The following is a 19,750-nucleotide window of genomic DNA, read 5'->3' on the forward strand; positions in this document are numbered from 1 at the left end:
GTGTTAAGCCTACAATTTTGCAGCCGGAAATATTTGTACCAGATGTTAAGAACGGAGAGATTTAAACTAAAAGCTTGAGCACAGCAGTGCTGGTGATAAAGCTCCTTTCTGTTTGAGATAGAGTGAGAAAACAAGTTTGGTAATGTTTCCTACCTGATGTGTAAGGAGCATTACAGCCTCACGGTTCTTCTATGATGGTTAAAAGAACCAATACTGCTCTAACATGTTTGGCTTCTTTTCTGGAATAATAAACTCCTCAACATTGTACAACATATAGTAAAAGATGGTACTGAAGTGACCTCTGACCTTTCTTCAGCTGGATCTTTCTGCAGTGAGTGGCCCACAGTCTGTGTTTCCTCTTCTTCTTTCTAGGTGGGGTGTCCTCGTCTTCAGCAGGAGCCCGAGCGATGATGCTTGACTCCTTGACCCTGAACTCGTAAACCTGCAGGGCCACAGTCAAGGTAACATTTTAGGCTTATATCAGAACCCGTACTTACAGACTTTGTTTGGCCGTACAACAATAAATATCAGTGCAGTATGTTTTTAGTTTTAAGAGAAACTTGGATCTAACATTCTAAAAGAAGTTTCTGAGTTGGTTCGGCAGGTGACTCTTACTGATGGCTGTAAAACTTCTTGTTTTTTGGCCTTTTGCCTTTATTTAACAGGACAGATTAAGCGTGAAAGAGGGAGAGAGAGGGGATGACATGCAGCAAAAGGCTGAAATTGAACCCGCTGCTGCTACAGCAAGGACAATGCCTTGTACATGGGACATCCATGCTAACCACTGAGCTACTGGGCACCCCACTGGCTGTAAAACTTCTTAAAAAAACAAAATGCAATCTTAAAAATTGAATGCATCTCTAATTCCATAATGTACCTGATTTCTTTCCCCAGTGTTTACAACGATTCATGAAGTAGAATAATAAAAGTCTGATAAAATGAAACGGAAACAGACAATACACTGCAAGTCACTGACAGCTCACCTGTCTGCAGGTCTTGGTGCCTATGAGCCGTGCGATGGCGCAGAAGTTGTCGTAGTATGTCCCAATGAGAACCCTGAAGAGAGAAGCTTCAGCCCCGCTCCAATCCACTGCTTCAGCCTCACCCGTCAGCTTCATCTTCACAGGAGTCTGACACCGCGAGTTGCCCTCTGTACACACAGAATATAAATGACCTCATCTCTGGGGATAATGAACTTTCTGCTGAACTCACAAACCTGTGCTGTGATGGCAGGTACCAAGAACTAATTTAGCTCCAGGTGGCAAAAAGTTCCTGCTCTGAGGTACGACTAACAGCTCATTTATGCTTAACGTTAGATATGTATATGGACATGGATTCTGTCTGTACTCTTGGGGATAAGAAGGAAACAAAGCAGTACCACTTAAAAACTTGGAAGCTGTGTAGCGAAGTTCAAGCGAAATACAGCTGTAGGAGAGGAGGGCATTTTAAACAAGGCAGAACAAAACAAAAGTTGGAGGGCAGTCCCACTTGCAACATTTGACATGGACATATCTATTTTTGTATGTAAAAGGGGCATGAATGAGCCCTAATTGTGCAAAGGTTTAGGAACATTTGGGGCTTTTGGGGTTTGCAGGGCTGACCATCAAACACAAGTGCTGCAGACGCTTTAACTTATAGTGCTTTATTAATAAATAAAGCACTATATTTATAGTTATGTTTATGATAACACCCGTAGAATTTTTAATATGATAAAAACATCCATATCATGATAACGGTAATATTCCCACTTGTTGACATTATGACATCATACAGTTCCACCACTTTAACGGCCATCATTGTCCTGAGTTCACATCAGTACAATATTGGTGGCAGACCCTGGAGCAGGTCTATCCTCTGAAGTTGGTTTGGGTTCAGGAGGGCAGATGTAGAAATATGCCACAAAACAACTGTTGCTAAAGGTGGCAGTACCACGAATCTGTTCCTTCTCTTAAATCCCCACCCAGTGCATAGCACTTTTGAAAAAGACGGTCAAATTCATGCTTACATACTAGGTATTATATTACCATACACTGTATATGAAGATAGACAACATATTGACTCCTCAAAAGTAGAGCTTGAATGCCCTCGGTGGCTGGCTACAGTATATATTATAAACCCCCACCATATTAGTGGATGACTCATGGTACACATCAAAAAAACATGTTTTTCAAATTATGGGTTCTGTCATTTTAGGGTGGTTGTTATCACGCTGATGTGTGTTTTGTTTTACTGAGACGTTTAGTTAAGTTTTTTATGCTATAAAAAGTGGGTTCGATGTCATGATTGACAGCTGTGTGAGCTTGGTGAGTGCTTGATCAATTGCGCTGCACCTGATTAGTCAAACAGGTGTATGGGCGGAAACTTGACCCTGCTAGGTCGGTACTGCAAAGACTGGCTCCAAATGATGTCACCAGCACAAGATGGCAGCGGCCATATCTGCTATGTTTTGGCTTCATTGTTTTCCAGCATGAGGAAGAGGAGACACGTCATCCATCTTGATATACAGTCTATGGCGTGTAAAAACTGACTTCAAAATAAAAGAGGCATTCCAGTGAATGTGATTTCACATTCAGTCAATGAGTCAGTCTGACAGTTATGAAAAAACAAATCAAAATACATAAAACAAAAGAATATTAAATAATTAAAAAGAATAACCCCTGCAAACTATTAAAGAAAAAAAAAGAATTTTAGTTGTGCGAATGAACTTAATAATAAAGACTACATTGCCAAAGACCAATCTGACTTCAAGATGACTGTGCCACCTCAGAGTTTCACTCAGATATTATTGCAGCACAGCCTAAAAATATCATACTGTTATTCATAAGCCATATCACCCAGCCATAGGAAGTACTGCACTTTGCACTGTCTTGTTGATTAAATGTGCTATATAAATAAACTTGCCTTGCCTTACTGTATTGATTTCATGAAGAGGGTCGGAAACCTCTTGATGTTTATCAACATTAAACAGAAAACCAGTAGGTCAACATTTTTAAAAAAGAGAGCAAGAGAAAGATTTGTTGACAAAGAGCAACTCCAGGAACCAAGAATGTTGCTTGTAGCCTTTGAATTAGTCTTTAAGACACTGAAGTTGGGTTAGCTTTGGGTTTTTCAAGGAAGCTACAGGGATGTTTATGATTAAAGCAGTTTCTTTATTACTGTGCATAATAAGCGAGAGATTGTACCTGAGCTGCTGGTGTTGTCATCCTTCTTGTCTTCGTCGTCTTTGTCATTATCTCGCTCGTCTTCCTTGCTGCCCTCACGGTCACTGTCTGTGTCTTTGGTTTCCGAGGAAACAGTAGGGGTGCTGGGCCGACTGTTGCTGTTCGGCAGTCGTCCGCGGCGACGGCCCACCGTGCGTTTTGAGGGTGTCTTGGCTCGCTCAGCAACCACACCCGCTGGATACTCATTCACCATCCCATCCTGAGTAATCACAGCATAAGTGATACAGACAATACACTAATGTAGCAGGTCAAGGTAATATTTCATCAGATCATACATGAAAAGGACATTTTCTTCCAATCTTGTTTAATAGACAACCATAAAAGAAATGAACAACAATCAACACTGCTGTGATATTAAATCAATGTTTCTGAAGTTCGATAATTTAATGTGATAATTACTTGACTCACCTGTACCAGGTACATGTAGCAGTCGATGCCGCACGGTTTACTGTCCACCAGGTTCTCCAAGTTCTTTCGCTTGTATGTATTTGGAGTTGCATGGAAAGCTAAAGGACATAAGATGGATGAGATCTGTGCTGACGTGAACTCTATGACCACCAGACCAATTTTAGTGTTTGACCTCAACTTTACCAACAACACATTTAACAAATATTAGCTCCCAGATGCTTGTTAAAAATGCTTCATAGAAGATCCACATATTCTCAGATCTTCAGCTTCTTTTAGAAATTAAATCAGTAAAAGTTAAGCTAATCGTCAGCTAACGTCAGAGTCTGTTAAAAGCCTGTCTGTTCATTGTGATCTGCTCTTTGAAAAGAGATGCAACGATCTGACGTTTTCTCCTCTGATACTGTAACTTGGGAAATTAGACAATACCAGCGCTGTATCTCTCCCAAATTTAAGTCTTTATAGTCTTTATGTCTTCTCACACACAGATTGAATCAAAGGTAATTATTCCTGTCATATATAAATTTAACCCCACAAATCACTTACTTACTATTTATGTAGTGACCTACATTGACTGCAACAAATGAATGGAGCAGAGCAGAAAGCTTTGGGCTCCTGCTGTGAGAGTGACATCTGAGTGACTGCAATGAATAATAACTGCTGGCAGTATTACACACAACAGATTAATGTGGTGCTCAAATTTGATTCGGCAGCCTCATTTGACTGAATAAAATCAGAATGACAGAATTTAAAATGCCGGTGGAAGATTCTGCTCCCATTAATGTAGCGTGCCCACATTTGGTATGGAGGACGGAAGCTGCCAAAAATCAAAAATAAATAAATTATTACACCAATAAATGTACCTAAAATATTGAAAATAAATGTAGGCATTAATTTACTGGTAGAATGTGACATACCTTGATATTTTTTTTAATTTCCCTCTGTATTTATTTACTTTTGTATTAAATTTTACAATAAATGTTTCTCTTTGTGTCTTCAACAAGAACACACACACACACACACACACACACACATATATATATATATATATCCCATTTACAAAAGTAAATAAATAATAGTCAAAGTAAATGAATACATAAATAAAGGGAAAATGAAATAGTAAAGTATTAATGTATAGCTAAATAAAGAAAGTAATAAAGACGCAAAGTAAAAACTGAAATATCAATTTCTGTCACATTTAATCAATTGAATAATGCTTAAATTTATTTTTTTAGTTATTTTTGGTAGATTTAATGGCATACTAATTTCACTCATTTATTGAGTCATTTATTTTTAAATTTTGGTGGCTTCCTTCCTCTACAGTTTGGCCAATACTATTATACAGAATATCGGATCACTGCATCCTCACTTTTTTAATTAAAAATGGCTATTTCATAAATAAATGTCTCAATCTCTGAAATCCATAGCTCCATGTTATTCCTGACAGTCTGAGGAGTGTTTGTGTACGTGTGTACTAACGGTGGAGGAAGCAGTCATATTTGAAGCAGCGTCTGCAGAACAGAGTGTGGAAGGAGTGCAGGCTCTGTTCGCGCTGCACAGAGCGAGCGTTTGGGCCGTCAATGTTCGGCGTGCACTCAGGGGGCAGCGCGCCGGGCAGCTGCTGCTCTGTCAACTCCTTGTACCTGGTACACACACACACAAGGAGAAATCAAATCATGTAGTCATGAACTACAATTTCGTTTTTTACTGAGACACACACATGCACACACACACCAGGGTCTCTACTGATTCTCCATGTCAAAACAGCGTTCTTCATCCTATCTAACAAGCCCAGAATCAGTCCTTATGTTCTTGTGAAATGACAAAAACTCTTTTCAGCCTCATATTAAGGAATGTTATTAACTCTGCCAAGAGAAAAGATTCTGGAAATAATATGAATCATCTTCTAATGAGACCCATCACATTGGTACAATGGAGTAAACAAGCCTCACTTTAATGTAAAGAGGAAACACCTGCTGTCTCTCAACAAGGGAAATATTAGAGAAAAAAAACAAGACATGTGTGAACAGTCTCCAAAGTTTTATGAACAACAATATATTCATTGTTGTTATTTATGACACGTACATATGTCTTCATCCATGAAGACATATGTACGTGTCATAAACACTTTCCTACCAAATAGGGAGATGTAGGTTACACAGCAAACTGATGGGAAGTCTGAGTTTCACAAGTATCTACAGAGGCCCTACATTAATTACCACAGAACCATAAGCAAAGAGAAACGGTGTATAAAATAAGTCACCTGTCTCGCTCAACATTGCTCATTAAATAACGTTCAACACAACAGCTTGTGTAAACAGTGTTTGTGTTTGAACCACAGCCAACAGCAAAAAGTTGTTAAAAAGTAGTCAACACTACTTAAAGTAAAAAATGATGAAAAGGTAATTCTACTCGATGTACTGTGGATGCCGCCATGTTACTGTAACATCATGTTCTATATTGGTGAACTTGAGCTAGATGGATGTTGCCTATGTTTGAAGTTCCAATTGCAGCATAGAAGCCCACATAGGTGTCTGCGTCACGGCTTTCATAAGTCCGTTTTCCGCTCGTCTTGACTAAAAACACAATCCTGAGTCTTCAAACTAAAATAGGGTCAGCAGTGTTTTCAAAAGCCCCGTTTCCACCAAACATTTTCGGTATGGTACCTTTGGAACCGAAAGTACCCTTCAGACATGGTACCTAGACCCTAGCGTTTCCACTGCAAACCGTACCTTTAAATGTGGGCGGGGTTGTTGTCACTCACTGCTCCGTCCAGCACTCACTACATTTTCTCATTATTGGTGACATAGAGGAAAGTCTTCACCCCGTTTATCGTCCACAGAACGAGGCTGCACACCGACATTTTCAGAACAAAATAGCTCAAAATAAAACAGGCTGCAGTGAGAGTCTCTCTCCATGGGATATTTAAAAATAGCTGGTTTGTGCACTTAGTCCTTCTCAGACAAATTCGGGGGTTTAGTGTTGTGTTGGCCCAACACTCTGCAACGCTTTTCTTTTCTCCGAGTGAGGATTAGAATATATGCAGTTCACATCACCCAGCCAAATTTAATATATATAAACTCTTGAAGATCCACTTACTAAAAGTGTATGTCATATAAAAACTGACGTAGTGGTCAAAGTTGTAATATTGAATATTTAAGGTGTGTTGATTGAGTCACTTCCTCAGCTCGTGCATTGAGTAACATTACGAGTTAATGTTCCACCTTAAAAATCCCGGCAGTCAGCCCGGTGAATGAAGTTACTTTTTCTCCTACTCTGGCTGCTGCAAAACATGCTTATATTTTATAGTTATAGTCTACTAATTAAACTCTCCATGATACGGACAGTGGGCTCTGCCTCATAACCAGCCACAACTCAGCCTTGAGCAGAGTGACTATCCACTACTGACCAATCAACGGACTGCAGTGTTCACAGCTCCACCTTTTACTACCAGATTTGTGTACTAGGATCCCCAACAGAAGGGGTACCAAAAATGGTAACAGTTAGGAACGGTTCCATTGGTACCATCCACAACTTTTTGCAGTGGAAACGGAAAAAAAGCGCACAGAAACGGAGCCGTACCGTACCGCTCGGTGGAAACAGGGCTAAAGGTCTTCACTTAAGGGGTTCGTAGTAGTGCAGTGGACGCTAGGGGTAGATGAAGCAAAAGTTATGCCTTTCAAAACAAAAACGTATTCATGTGGATGTAGCCTAGGCATTAACAAAGAACCTGTTTGATATCTAGAACTTCTGTCTTCTTCGACTCCATACAGCTGTACACTAGTCAGACGTGTCCTGATCTGTTTCTAGTTTCCCACTAAAAACCCTGACTAGTGCACTGGAGCGCACACACAGCTAACTTTAGTTAGTCTCATACATACTTTGTGATAGTATTATCACAATACCAGAGAGGCTTCAGCATCAACTTTCATATAAAATTATTCTACTGTGGTACAAAGATTAAAAAAAAAACAAAAAACAAACAAACAAAAAACTACATGGTCAGACTGGGTGAAATAGAAGACACAGATTTTCATATTGATCAAGAATTTGTAATTGCGTGTTTATTTGCATTACATGTTATGTAGCGTAGCTAGTGTTTTGTTCAGTAGACTGTGTCACTTGTGGTTGGTTTAATAGATAATGTGTAAAATAAAGAACTGGGAGGAAAAAGGTTTCTATCAAAAGGTAAAAGTATGATATCTGTTTACTTGTGGAATAAAAAGAAAAAATTCTCAAATTCTGAGAAGTGCTTTCAGATATAAGCAATATTGGTTCTCCTCTTATGCTGGCGGTGTTTTTTCTGAAGAGCGTTGGTAATGCTTGGCCGTTGATTGGCTGCGGTTGTGAGTTTGACCCATTTTAAAATGTATCCGGATTTAATCAAAGCCATGATGTGCTGCATAACGCCACTGTTCTATCATTATTGACTCTGTATCCATATAAAATGAATGTGTCTCTCTGTTATTGTCACAACACTAACACACTCACATACAAACAAACCCACTAACTTCTCTTTGAGCTCCTCAGTGGAGCCCTTGTCGGGGAACATGGAGGAGATGGCCTCAAAAATCTTGTCAGAGGGAAACTTCTTGGTGCTGTCATTGCTGGTTCGGCCTGGAGACGACACATCAGGGCACAAAACTCACTTTTTCTGAAACCACTGGCCAATGTCATTTTCCCACTTTTTTTTTTTTTTTTTAAGAAAAAATAAAAGCTTGGAAATGTTGTCCAGCCACAAAGAAAACAGCAGAAGACATAATATTTTTAACACCTTAAATTTGTTTGAGATTAGGGCAGTGGAGTGGCAGTCATGTATTTTTAAACCATGAAAGATTGTCCTCATCAGGCCAATCTGTAAGATTTTTCAGTGTCGCCGCTGGGCCAAACAAGGCTTAAGTAGTTAGGAACTACACACTAAGTTATTTTTTTCACTGTACACAATATTTCTGGAATATGATGTTTATACAGGTGACTTTTTCTGACAAAATTCATATTGTGTGTATAAAAAAAGCTTGTATGTGTCAGCTTGGATGTATGTATGTTGTCTGTATGTTGTCACAAAACAGTGTACAGGCATGTTTTTATTCAATTATCCCTTTTAGGACAACAGAGTCGAGGCTTGTAGGAGGCATTGGTTTATAGCTACTATCTTTAGCATCCTATCCCACTTGGTGCTGAGTAATAAAAATGAAGTGCACCATCACCACATTTCTACACTGAAAAGTAATGGGAAAACTAGGAAAAAAAGAAAGTAGTCAAAGGATCCAGACGCTGATCGTGGTTGCAAACACCCAGTTTTTGGTCATGACAGTCTGTGTGACGTTAGGCTTGCCGCCTCCTGCTTAATTTCCTCCTTAGTGAGATTAAACAATTAACTGGGTGTTTGCAAAGGAGATTTAAGTTTGCTTTATTTCTGTTAAAAAAACGTGTTAAGTTAAACGCTGCAGCTGCATCCAGTGTTGAAGGTCAATGTTCAGCTTTAACTTAAGTTCATTCTTTTTTTGTTCTTAATGTTAAATGCTGCCCAGTTAGTACATGCTTGAAAGCATTAAAATAATGCAATGTTATATTTAAGTCTAGAGAAAAGAAAACACATTTTTAACTGTACTGATTCACTAGCTGAATGTAACTGGCCCTGTTAGTGTGTTCACAAGCAATCCGAGTTAACACATCAAACAACATGGCGGCATTCAGTCACCTTGGTTATGTGACCCCCTGATGATCACTGGGACCTCTGTGATGGACCTACTTTCATTGTTAATGTGCCCATCCTTGCGGGGGTCCTCTGGATGTTCCTTGCCGTCACACATCTCTGTCTTGTCTACCTTGAAGTCCTGCTCTTCCTCCTCATCGTCGTCCTCATTGTCACTGTACTGTGACAGGGCGTTGACCAACTCCACGAATATCTCATCGTTGATGAAGCCGCACTCTGCAAAACACCAGACATGCGTCAAATGTCTTTACTAGCTCAGAGGTAGAGCAGGTCGTCCACCAATCAGAAGATCAGCAGTTCGATCCCCGGCTCCTCCAGTCTGCACGCTGAAGTATCCTTGAGCAAGATACTGAACCCCCAATTGCTCCCGATGATGCTTCTATTGGTGTGTGAGAGTGTTAAAAACTGAGTAGCAGGTGGCACCTTGTATGGTAGCCTCAGCCACCAGTGTGTGAATGGGTGAATATGACTCGTAGTGTAAAAAGCGCTTTGAGTGGTTGGATGACTAGAAAGGTGCTATACAAATACAGATCCATTTACCATTTACCATGTTTCCCCTCTTGTGTTTCCTCCAAAGTGAAAGTCACGGTGAAAAGAAAAATGCACAAAAAGAATAATAAACGCAGCAAATATTTGTCCTACTCTGCCCCAATGGAATACAGCGTCACCTAGCAAGGTCCTGTCATGGCAAATCGAAATTCTACAGCTGTCTAATAAATGTTGAGACGGAGGATAAAATGAACGCTGACATATTTGCTGTGATAACTTTCCAGATTTCTAAGATCCTGTTCCATAGTATTCTACACTGCTGTACAGAGTTTTGTTGCCTCATAAGCTTTTAGACTCATGAATCCTTTCCTTACACTGGGCTTCACCAACTGCATTCAGTCTTCTTACCAGAACTCTGAGCCACCTGTCACCAAACACTGTCAGTATAGTTCACTTAAGGGCCAGACACACCAAAGCGACATCAAAGAACTCTTAGTGACAAAGACCATCTTTTGCATTGCCACATGTCGCCTGTGTCTCAGCCAAAAAGTTTCACTTGAATACAACACAGAGTACAGCGAACAAGCACGTACATTGAGGAAATAACTCTCCTTACCAGCAGATGGCGGTAGTCTTTGTTCGTAATTCAAAAAGGGACACATGAAGTCCAACAGGACAGATTCAAGACTCCAGTTAGCACATTAACAACACAACCTGATGTTAAAAGAACAAAGGATATCTACTTTGTGCTTGTGAACAATAACACAATCAACTATGAATCCTTTCTGCTAAAGAGCTCAATGGCTGAAAAGACAAGCTAACCTAATACAACAAGTTTTGATCTCCCGCCCTCTAGACTTTAATCGTTTATTTGCTTTTCTCACTTCCATTTCTCATGCACTGAGCTGAACTGCCAATCAGAGCTCCAACACCAATTCAACATGCTGAATCGGCCAAAAAAACTGCCAACACAGGCCGACTAGTGCCAACAAAAACTATGGTGATAGACGCTCACCAATGGCCCAACACTGACCAAAGGTCAACCACTGGCTTGGTGTGGGTACGGACATGTACCTAAACCCTAGATCTGTTTGCGTTTCCATCACAGACAGTACACTTAAATGTAAGCGGGGTTGTCACCAGATGGTAATAACTGCGTCATATTTCCTCTTCAACAATGCAGAGGAACATCTACACCTTGCTGATTGTACATGGTACAGGGTTTTGTGACATTTTTAGAACAAAAAAGAACAGACTGGAGAGTTAAGAGTCTCTGTACTAACCAATGGGATATTGAAAATAGCAGACTTGTGCATTGAGCCCTCGTCAAGCAAGCGTGACGAATCTCAGACCAATTAACAGACTGCCTTGTTTATAGCTCCACCTTTCAGTATTGAATCCATGTGCTAGGTACCTCACCAGAGGGGTAAAAAAAAACACAGGAGGGGTAAAAAAAAAAACACAGGACGTAATGGAGTGGTGCTGTTGTTTACACCCACAACTTTTGAAAATGAAAATGCAAAAATAACTGTTCTTATGAGTCACAAACATACATGAAAAAGACTGCCTGGTGGAAACGAGGTATTAGTCCACCCCTTAGCATATTTTTGACAAAGTGCTATTTGCGCTCTGATTACCTACTAAGATACTGATACAGGTTGCTTGATACAGGTTGCTTGAAGTGCAGAAAATGTTGTTTCTTAAACGATGAAGAAAATGACCATAATGACAAGTTGTCATTTTAATATTAAATATGGCAACAGGCATTGCTCACTCCCACTAACCTCTGTGTGTCCACTGACCCTCACCTCTGTCTCCGTGGACTTTGCCATCATAGTTCTTGATGAGCTCCTCTATGAAAGTCCCATCCTGATCCAGGATCTCGTCTCCCATGTAGGGGATGTTATGGAGCACCGTCTCATCCTCCACCTGATCCAAAAAAAAAATGCAAAACACACATTATACACACAGACGGCTATAGTTAAAATGGTCCCAAATAGTGATAACATTGCTTCACTTCTACAAATAGGCATGAAAATACTATAAAGTACATGCCATACAATGTTTTCCACTACATGCACATTACACGTTCATACATACCATAAAGTTCTGCTGCAGTGGTGACCAGGAATACATGACCGGAACCGAGGCCACAGCGTTGAGAGTCTTCAGGGGGATGATTTGCCTGGGGAACTCAGAGAAGCCACTGTCCACTGTGCACTGCACAGGACAGCAGAACAAAGCTGCAGTCAGAACACTGTCTTACATTCACTTTTTCTGCGTGTCAAAGTGCTGAGAGCAATGCTATCCACCAACCTCTCGCGTGCCTCTTAAGGAGCCAACAGACGTCATGATGTGAACTGGCTGGATTCGCCTGGTCTTCCACTCCTGGTTCAAAATGTCAGTTCGCTCCATGATTTTCTGACGGTTGGTGTTGAACATGCTCTGGAAAAGTTAAGATATTTATATTAACAGCAAATGTGTCAGCCAGCAGCCAAAATATGCAATGACTTGATAGGATGCGCAGTTTTGATCGTTCAGCCACCTACCACTGTAAAAACATGACTGAATGAACAAGGCATCAAGTAAGTAAAGATAAAAACATTACTTTGCTGCCATATTAAGTGGCCATCATGTCTGATTATTGATGTATAGAAGCAGGCTTCCACAAGCGCCGGCTGCCAGCCAGATGGCAGATTACCACCTCTTCTCCATCTGGACAATTTAACACCATTTCATATACTTTAATATGGACATTTTTTTAGCAATCTAATCACTGAGATCAGGGCTACACCGGCCTATCTAACTCTAAGGTGTCCTCACAGAGTTTTGACCGCCCAAACAGGAGAGTTACAAACATCAACAAAACATCATAGGGACAAAACATTGCTGACGTGAAGAGGAAATGACTGTGTGAGCAATGTTGGCATGCAAACTTGACATTTCCTGTTGCTGCTTTTCATGATTAAAGACTTTTAGTAGGAGAACTGTGTACAGATTTTATTGTCAAGTCGCCACTTTATGTATTGTCACTTGCATTGGCGTTGCTTAATTTGGTTTTACACAAGATGAGAAGTCGGTCTAAATGTAAATCATTGTCAAGGGTGATCTTTGTACCTTAGCTTTTAAGCCAACACAGACAAGAAGTCCTTTAAATGTTCAGAAAACAGTGGCAATTTGAACATCTACTATTCATGTGCAAACTCCATCATCTGCTAATGAAGATCATGTGCTTGAAAGTTCCAGAGCAGAGACTTAATGGACCCTGTGGTGAAGATTGCTTTCACATGTCTTTATCTACATTTGAACATATTGGTGGAACTGTCTTACACATGGAAATGATAAACAGCTGCAAGACCTTACTTCAGATTTCACAAACATCTAAGCCGAGTTTATAATTTTGTTGTTGTAGAGTTTATAACAGAGGCATGGGTCAGTGTCATCATACAGCTAGATAGAAAACCGTAGACAAGCTAAGTAACAGCCTCTTTATTTTCAGAGGCAAACATGTCTTCATGAACTAAGACAGAGGAATAACTACACAATGACAAATACGGACTTAAATGTTATTATGCCCAATACTAAGAAACAGTGACAGTCTACTAAACTTTTAAAAACGGTCCTACGTCCAGCTTTATGAACTCTACTGCATTTATTTGCACAGGTATATTTGTCTTGTCTTCTCCTATATTTTAACTTTTAACGGCACTATTTTGAGTGTTATTTTACTGCATGTGTTTTCTGTTATACATTTTGAAGTTGAATTGTCTGAGGAAGCCTGAGAACAAGAATTTCACTGCCAACGACTGCTCAACTGAAACTGTTGTGTATAAGACAAAGACTTGAAATACACCGTCTGACTGGAATTGCATTGCTAGGCAACAGCTTGGGTCCATGTTTACTTCCTGTCAGCTGTTGTTATTCACATACATTGCAAAACATTCCAACAGGGAATACAAAGAGCGTGTCTACACCTGGTATTAACGTGCGTTTCGGAGATCCAAACAAATGGACCTGTTTCTATCTTGCCTCTCCAGGTCACTGGAGTTGGGCACCGAAACCTGGTGCCTATTCCTATATGACCAGTACCCACAAGACCAAATCACAACACAGAACTGTGTTAGATTGTGTGCATAGCGAGTGTGCAGTCAAAAGAGAGTTGTTAATAGTTGTTTGTATTCATTCATATTCAAATATTCAAGTATACTGTTTTAAGAGTTCATATATTGTTTAATTTAATAAAGCAAGTTCAAATTTGCCTTTACAATAAAAAAAGCAGTTACATCCTGCATCGATGATGTAGTCCTTGTCCAGACTCGTCAGGACGCTTTAGCATTTACACTACAAAAGCTGTGAGGTCAAATGCGCTCCAGACCACCTTGGCAAGTGATCAGTGATGGGATCACAAAGCATCTTGTTGGTCATGTTGTAAAGTTTCAGACAGCCCGTAGAATAACGACTTGAAACATGTTATAGGAGCTTAGCATCCCAAAAGCTATTCATTATTTGTTACCATCTTCTCTCATGGAACAGGCCATCAGAATAAGGCAGGGAGGTAGTCAGCTTGAATACTCTGTTTCTATCATTCTGTATTGTATATTATTGAATGCTAATTATGAGTGGCTGTGCTCCGCCAGCTTGTTTTAATGCCCCATTCCTTAGCCGACATCTGTGAATATCTGCATGATGTGAAGGTCAGTGTGTGGACAAACCTTGACCTCGTCGGCTCGTCTGAAGCGCTTGAGCTGCCGAAGCCTCATGTACTCAGACTTCACCCTCCTCTTCCAGCAGGCGGGACCCTTCTCCGAGCGCTTCCCTGTCAGCACCATGATCAGCCTGCAGAACAAGCACAAGGAAGATGAAGACCTCTACACACAGAATGCTTTCACGTTTCATATTTTTACTCATCTAAAGGATTTGTATAGATCTTGACTGGAGTGTGGCACTGAAACACAAGTATACCAATATCATGACCGTCTGCTTTTGATTAGCTCCAGTTCCACCAGCCTCTCATGTGTTACTCTCTTCAACATTTGGAGACTTTCCTCAAATTTAACAGCAATGGCACCCTTGAAGCCAATTAATGGTTTTGCATGAAACAACACAAGAACAAAACAACTAGGCTATATCTGACAATATAAAATACTCTCATTAGTTTGCATTAGGCTATATAAGAAAAGCAAGAAAATATAGTTGTCTTGTCATGCTGCCATCTTTCTTAAGTTAAATGGAAAGAAGAAAACAAACAGTGGTTTATGCCTGTGATTTGAATGTAATAATAAACAATGTCAACATTCATCACAACTTCACTAAGGTAAGGAAATCAGAAACATCTGTTTAATAAAATGCTTGTTGAATCTTTTAGATTGTGTTCAGGAAATGTTCTCATCATTTGCTTTATAAATTCATTCTTCTTTTTTATTTGTAACCTGGAAATCAACATTTCTTGATACATTTGATAACTTTATAGAATTTGATCAAAAATATAGACACAGAAATGTCAACTGACTATTGCATATTATCCTATCATATGTGTTAGCAGCCCGATAATCAGACTCTACTGCCATGTTACACTCATTGTGTATTCTATTTGAATTGCACTGAAAAACAAATAAAAACTGTGGGCTGTCAATCAGGTACCTAAAACCTGGCTGCGCCTAAAAGACACATAGGAACAGTATAAAAACTGCTTCTATTCAGTTCTCATTTTTGTGTTCACGTCTCAACCTTGAAAATGGTTCAAATGCGAGTGACAGGATTTTTTTAGCCCTATTTGGCAAATCTGCTGTTCAGCGGAGGACGTCAAACAGGAAAACCACGTGTTCACCTTTTTGTTCTTTTATGACTCTCTATGCAAATTACAACAGTCCATGAGTGGCTACAAGATCTACCTACCACCCTGGAAAGTCAGCGTGAGTTGCTGCCTACCAGCCCTGCTGATCTGACTGAGATCTCACACTTTCAATTAGACATGTCAGAAGACTGTCATGGAGACGTGCCAGTAAGCCATGTGTCAGACTGTAAAGAGAAGTGGAGGGCTGTACTGGTATGACACATGCTGCCAAACTTAATCTTCAAACCACAGACTGGGTTGAGATTACAAGCAGCTAAGAACGCAAATAAAAATGGAGAGTTTAAGTAAAAATCAAACTGCCAAGCCAAGTATGTTTTGCTGGCAAAACCCAGGTTATTATGCATCCTCTCTGCCAGTAAGATCTTACCGTACACACAGTTGCAAGTTTATGAGCTGCAATTATTCACATCTAGTCTGCAATCACTAATGTAAATGGTGTGGACTGAATATTCGAAGTATTTCTCAGTATAATGCAACTTAAGAACACCACAAACTGCAGCCTTAAAAACTACCTTAAGGGTGACGCAACACCTGTCTAAAACAGTTTCAACATTATAATTTTCGTGAAGGTAGAATTCAGTGCAGGGCTGATGTACTAATCTGCAATAATTTCATCTTGAAAACTAAGCTTATATGAACCTCCTTATCAATCTATGCCTCCTGGATCATGTATCAGACTTTATTCTTGCAGTCCATAGTTCATATAATGTTTTTAGTGTGAGGCAAGTGGCTGAATATCCCACCCATCAGCATGAGTGGAATGTAACCAAGTATGTTTACTCTGCCCTTAGGAACAATTTTGACCTATTTGTACTTTAAAATGGTTAAAAAATATATTGGTCATTAATGGGTAACTTAGCATTAATATGCATTATTCAGATTAAGAAACTGCAGTCTATAAATAGCACCAATAGTACAAAGCCAAAGCCAGACAAGCTGACACTGCAGCAGCAGCTCCCGTCTAAAACCAAGCCTTTAAATGGTCCCAACAAAGTCACGCCAAAAAGGCTTGACTGTGGCATTAAACCCATTAATAACCTTCAGATAATGCTAGCTGTGTGATGCTACAGTTAGCCATGTCACTGTGTGTGCAGACAGACCCTCACCAACTGTCCCAAAGTGCAGTCCACCCACAACAGTAGTCTTGAGTCTCTGCAGGGGGGTAGGGGGACGTTACTTTTTGTTTCAATTACTTGTGTATAACACCTTGACATGTCTGTTTTGACAGGTGTAAAAGCATTTTAATTTCAATTCTTAGGCAAAATGCTCCATAAAAACCAAATTCTTATGTTCTTTGACATACCTCACTTGAAAAAATAAATTAACATTTGAAGAGTCAGAGCTGTTTAATGTTTTTGTTGTGTTAACAACAGTAATGTCAGTTGGATTTGGATAGATCAGAACTATGGAATAATAAACCACCCATATTTTCTCACTACATCTTAGCCTTTCTTATGCTCAAGTGTGCATAAAATATAGGATGTAAACTTCTTTGTAAAAGACAAAAATGTGAAATTAACAATTATCTTATGGATATCAGCCATGAGAAGCAGGTCATTATTGATTACCGGCTGAAAAAAATCCATATCCTGCAATCCTAATTTTACATGATAAAACATTTGACATACTGATAAGATGCAGTGCTAGTCTAGCCAGTGGTATACAAAGTATCAAAAACTGGCTTGATGAACAACATTAAAATGTTTTTACATGTATTCGTTAGTGATTAAAAAGTGAATAGTATAATATCTTATGATACTATTAAACTTTTCAAAGAGGCCATTCAGCATTAGGTACTTTTACTGAAGTAACATTTTTAGTCAGGACTTTTACTTGTGATTATTTTGACTATGGTATTTCTGCTTTTGCTTGAGTAAATGATCCGGGGACTTTCTCCACCACTGTCCATGAGGCGTGTAAGTTAGAGAAACGAAGACAGGGTGATTATTATATCAAAGAGCGTTGAATTTTAGGTTTATTTTTGTACTTTTTCTCAGCACTTAAGATATGACAGTCCCTAAAATGACACACCTTGAGGCTGACACTAAAATATGATGTGTCAATCACTTTTTAAAAGTTCAATAATCTTCTAAGAACACCCTCCACACACATCGATGCTCGCACTCCCTATCTAACTAAACACTTAGAAGCAACCGGTGAAATGTACAGCAACGTCCAGAAAGGGCTAAAGTTTGGTGACAGCATAAAAGAGTCTGATAAGAAGAGCATCAACCAGCATTCTGGACGAACCCTGAGTATGCTAGCTACAAATAACAAGCAAGCTCCAAGCTAACGATAGCTTACCGACGTCGTGCCAAGTTTGGATCCCCACAAAATGTGTTTCCTTAGCACACTAACCGTTTCACCAGGGTCCAACACACTAACGCTAAGTTTACGCTCTGTCAAAAATGTTTTCTCCCCGAGCACTACGCTGTAAAAGTTTTTTAGGAGGGAATAATACATTCTGACAGGGATACAACATTTGGCTCGAAACCCCGGCGAGCTAGCTAACAGTTGGTTAGTTAACAAAGATTGAGGCATCCAACAAAGCACCAAGAACACAGACCCGGGCCATTTGAATCGCAACAAAGGCGCTGGAATACAAGACAGCAACACTGACAGCTTCTCTTACCTGCACAGGAGGCTCAGTCCTCATTCAACGGAGTGGTTCGGGATCGATATAACAAAACACTGGCCAAAGTCGTCCTTTGTGTTGGGGATTAGCTGGCTCCGTGTTCCGGGCTAGCTTTAACGTTAGCTCGGAAGCTAGCTAGCGGTTAGCTCAGGAGGAGGGAGCGATTGCCGGCTTTACGCACCCAGAGTCGGCAAACAGAGAAAAAGCTGCCGTTCCCCCCACTTTGAACCCGGCTTCATATAAGATACAGTGTCTGTGGATGTGAATCACACCGTTTCGTTTCACCCTGCCTATACACAATTTGTCCGATTTCAATGTTTCCGCCTCGGCACCGCTACGGTTCAAACTGCTCACTGTCTCGCACTCACCGCCCACTACGGCTGCAGCGGATTCAAGAGGCGCCAAATGGTTGGGCCAATCACAGGAGGTGACGTTAGTGCCTCTCAGTGTGGTGTCACGCGATTGGTCAGGTTGTATCACAGTGCTAGCCAATGAGAGTTCAGAGCAGCGCCGGGGGGCCTGCAACGGGGACATGTGGACAGGTTCTCTTTGTTCTCTTCTCTCATATGTCAACGGAATAAAAATAAAAACACAAAATAGGTTGTTTGACAGATAATTTATTTACGACCAGACTTCATCTGTAATTCTCCACCAGTGTCGGTGTCAGTTGTCATGTTACTATAAACGTTTTAATAGGAATAAACGAAATATATTTATAGCAAGCGCTGTGTTTATTTTATTTTATGGATATGTGAAAGTCTCGCTTGTTGTCTGTCAATCTAATAAACCGCGTCACCTGTAAAGAGATGCTGTCTCCTCCACCTGCTGACAGCTCGGGTGAGAGCAGGAGCAGAGGTGTCAGCTCTTTATTTCGTGCTGGACAGCTCCGATTTTATTTAGTAAATATTACACGGCATCCGTTTGTCCAAAAAATACACACAAAAAGCTGTGACACAAGCCAGTTCGATAAAATGAATGAGATTCTGTGACCACAGTAAGCAAGGGCAAGGGTCGGCAAGTTTATTAAGCCCCGCCCCCTTTTAAACAGCCATTGGCTGACAGATCAATAGCGTCTACATGCTGCATTCATGGTAATTGGAAAAACAAGAACTATTTTAGGCGCTTCGGAGACAATCACAACTTTTTCTTTTTCTTTTTAATTTCATGTTTATTTAAAAATGGCACGCCATATGGCATTTGAATACAGATTACAGTATTAATATAACTGAGCAAACTGCAAGACAGACACAACTGATAATAAAAGACAAACAAATAAAAAAATACAAGTGGTCATTTAGTCCAGGGGCCAAGGCAGATTTTGGTATCACTTAAAGGGACCAAACAATTTTGGTATTTTTGACTTCCTCTATGTCTCTAGTTTACATTTTGGTATGATAGACCTGCCTATCTAGTAGCTTAATACAATTTTT

The 19,750-nt window shown here is 40.0% G+C and overlaps 1 protein-coding gene across 2 annotated transcripts in view; it reads right to left on the reverse strand.

Moving 5' to 3' along the window:
- ezh2 (enhancer of zeste 2 polycomb repressive complex 2 subunit) overlaps positions 1-18,705 on the reverse strand; it is a 30,518-nt gene extending 11,813 nt beyond the window's left edge. Inside the window, exons 1-12 of one of the 2 annotated variants that reach the window (XM_050056466.1) lie at positions 18,318-18,705; positions 14,544-14,667; positions 12,148-12,276; positions 11,932-12,051; positions 11,640-11,760; positions 9,328-9,558; positions 8,138-8,243; positions 5,106-5,269; positions 3,630-3,727; positions 3,183-3,420; positions 984-1,150; positions 307-442 (exon numbers count right to left, since the gene is read on the reverse strand). In XM_050056466.1, coding sequence (XP_049912423.1) covers positions 307-442; positions 984-1,150; positions 3,183-3,420; positions 3,630-3,727; positions 5,106-5,269; positions 8,138-8,243; positions 9,328-9,558; positions 11,640-11,760; positions 11,932-12,051; positions 12,148-12,276; positions 14,544-14,660 — 1,627 coding nt within the window. In that variant the 5' untranslated portion in view covers positions 14,661-14,667; positions 18,318-18,705. The remainder of the gene's footprint in view (positions 1-306; positions 443-983; positions 1,151-3,182; positions 3,421-3,629; positions 3,728-5,105; positions 5,270-8,137; positions 8,244-9,327; positions 9,559-11,639; positions 11,761-11,931; positions 12,052-12,147; positions 12,277-14,543; positions 14,668-18,317) is intronic. The other variant, XM_050056467.1, reaches the window with a different exon arrangement.
- Between the last annotated feature and the right edge of the window lie 1,045 nt (positions 18,706-19,750).

This window comes from Epinephelus moara, chromosome 11, assembly GCF_006386435.1.
Source record: "Epinephelus moara isolate mb chromosome 11, YSFRI_EMoa_1.0, whole genome shotgun sequence".
In the NCBI taxonomy this organism is placed as follows: Eukaryota; Metazoa; Chordata; class Actinopteri; order Perciformes; family Serranidae; genus Epinephelus; species Epinephelus moara.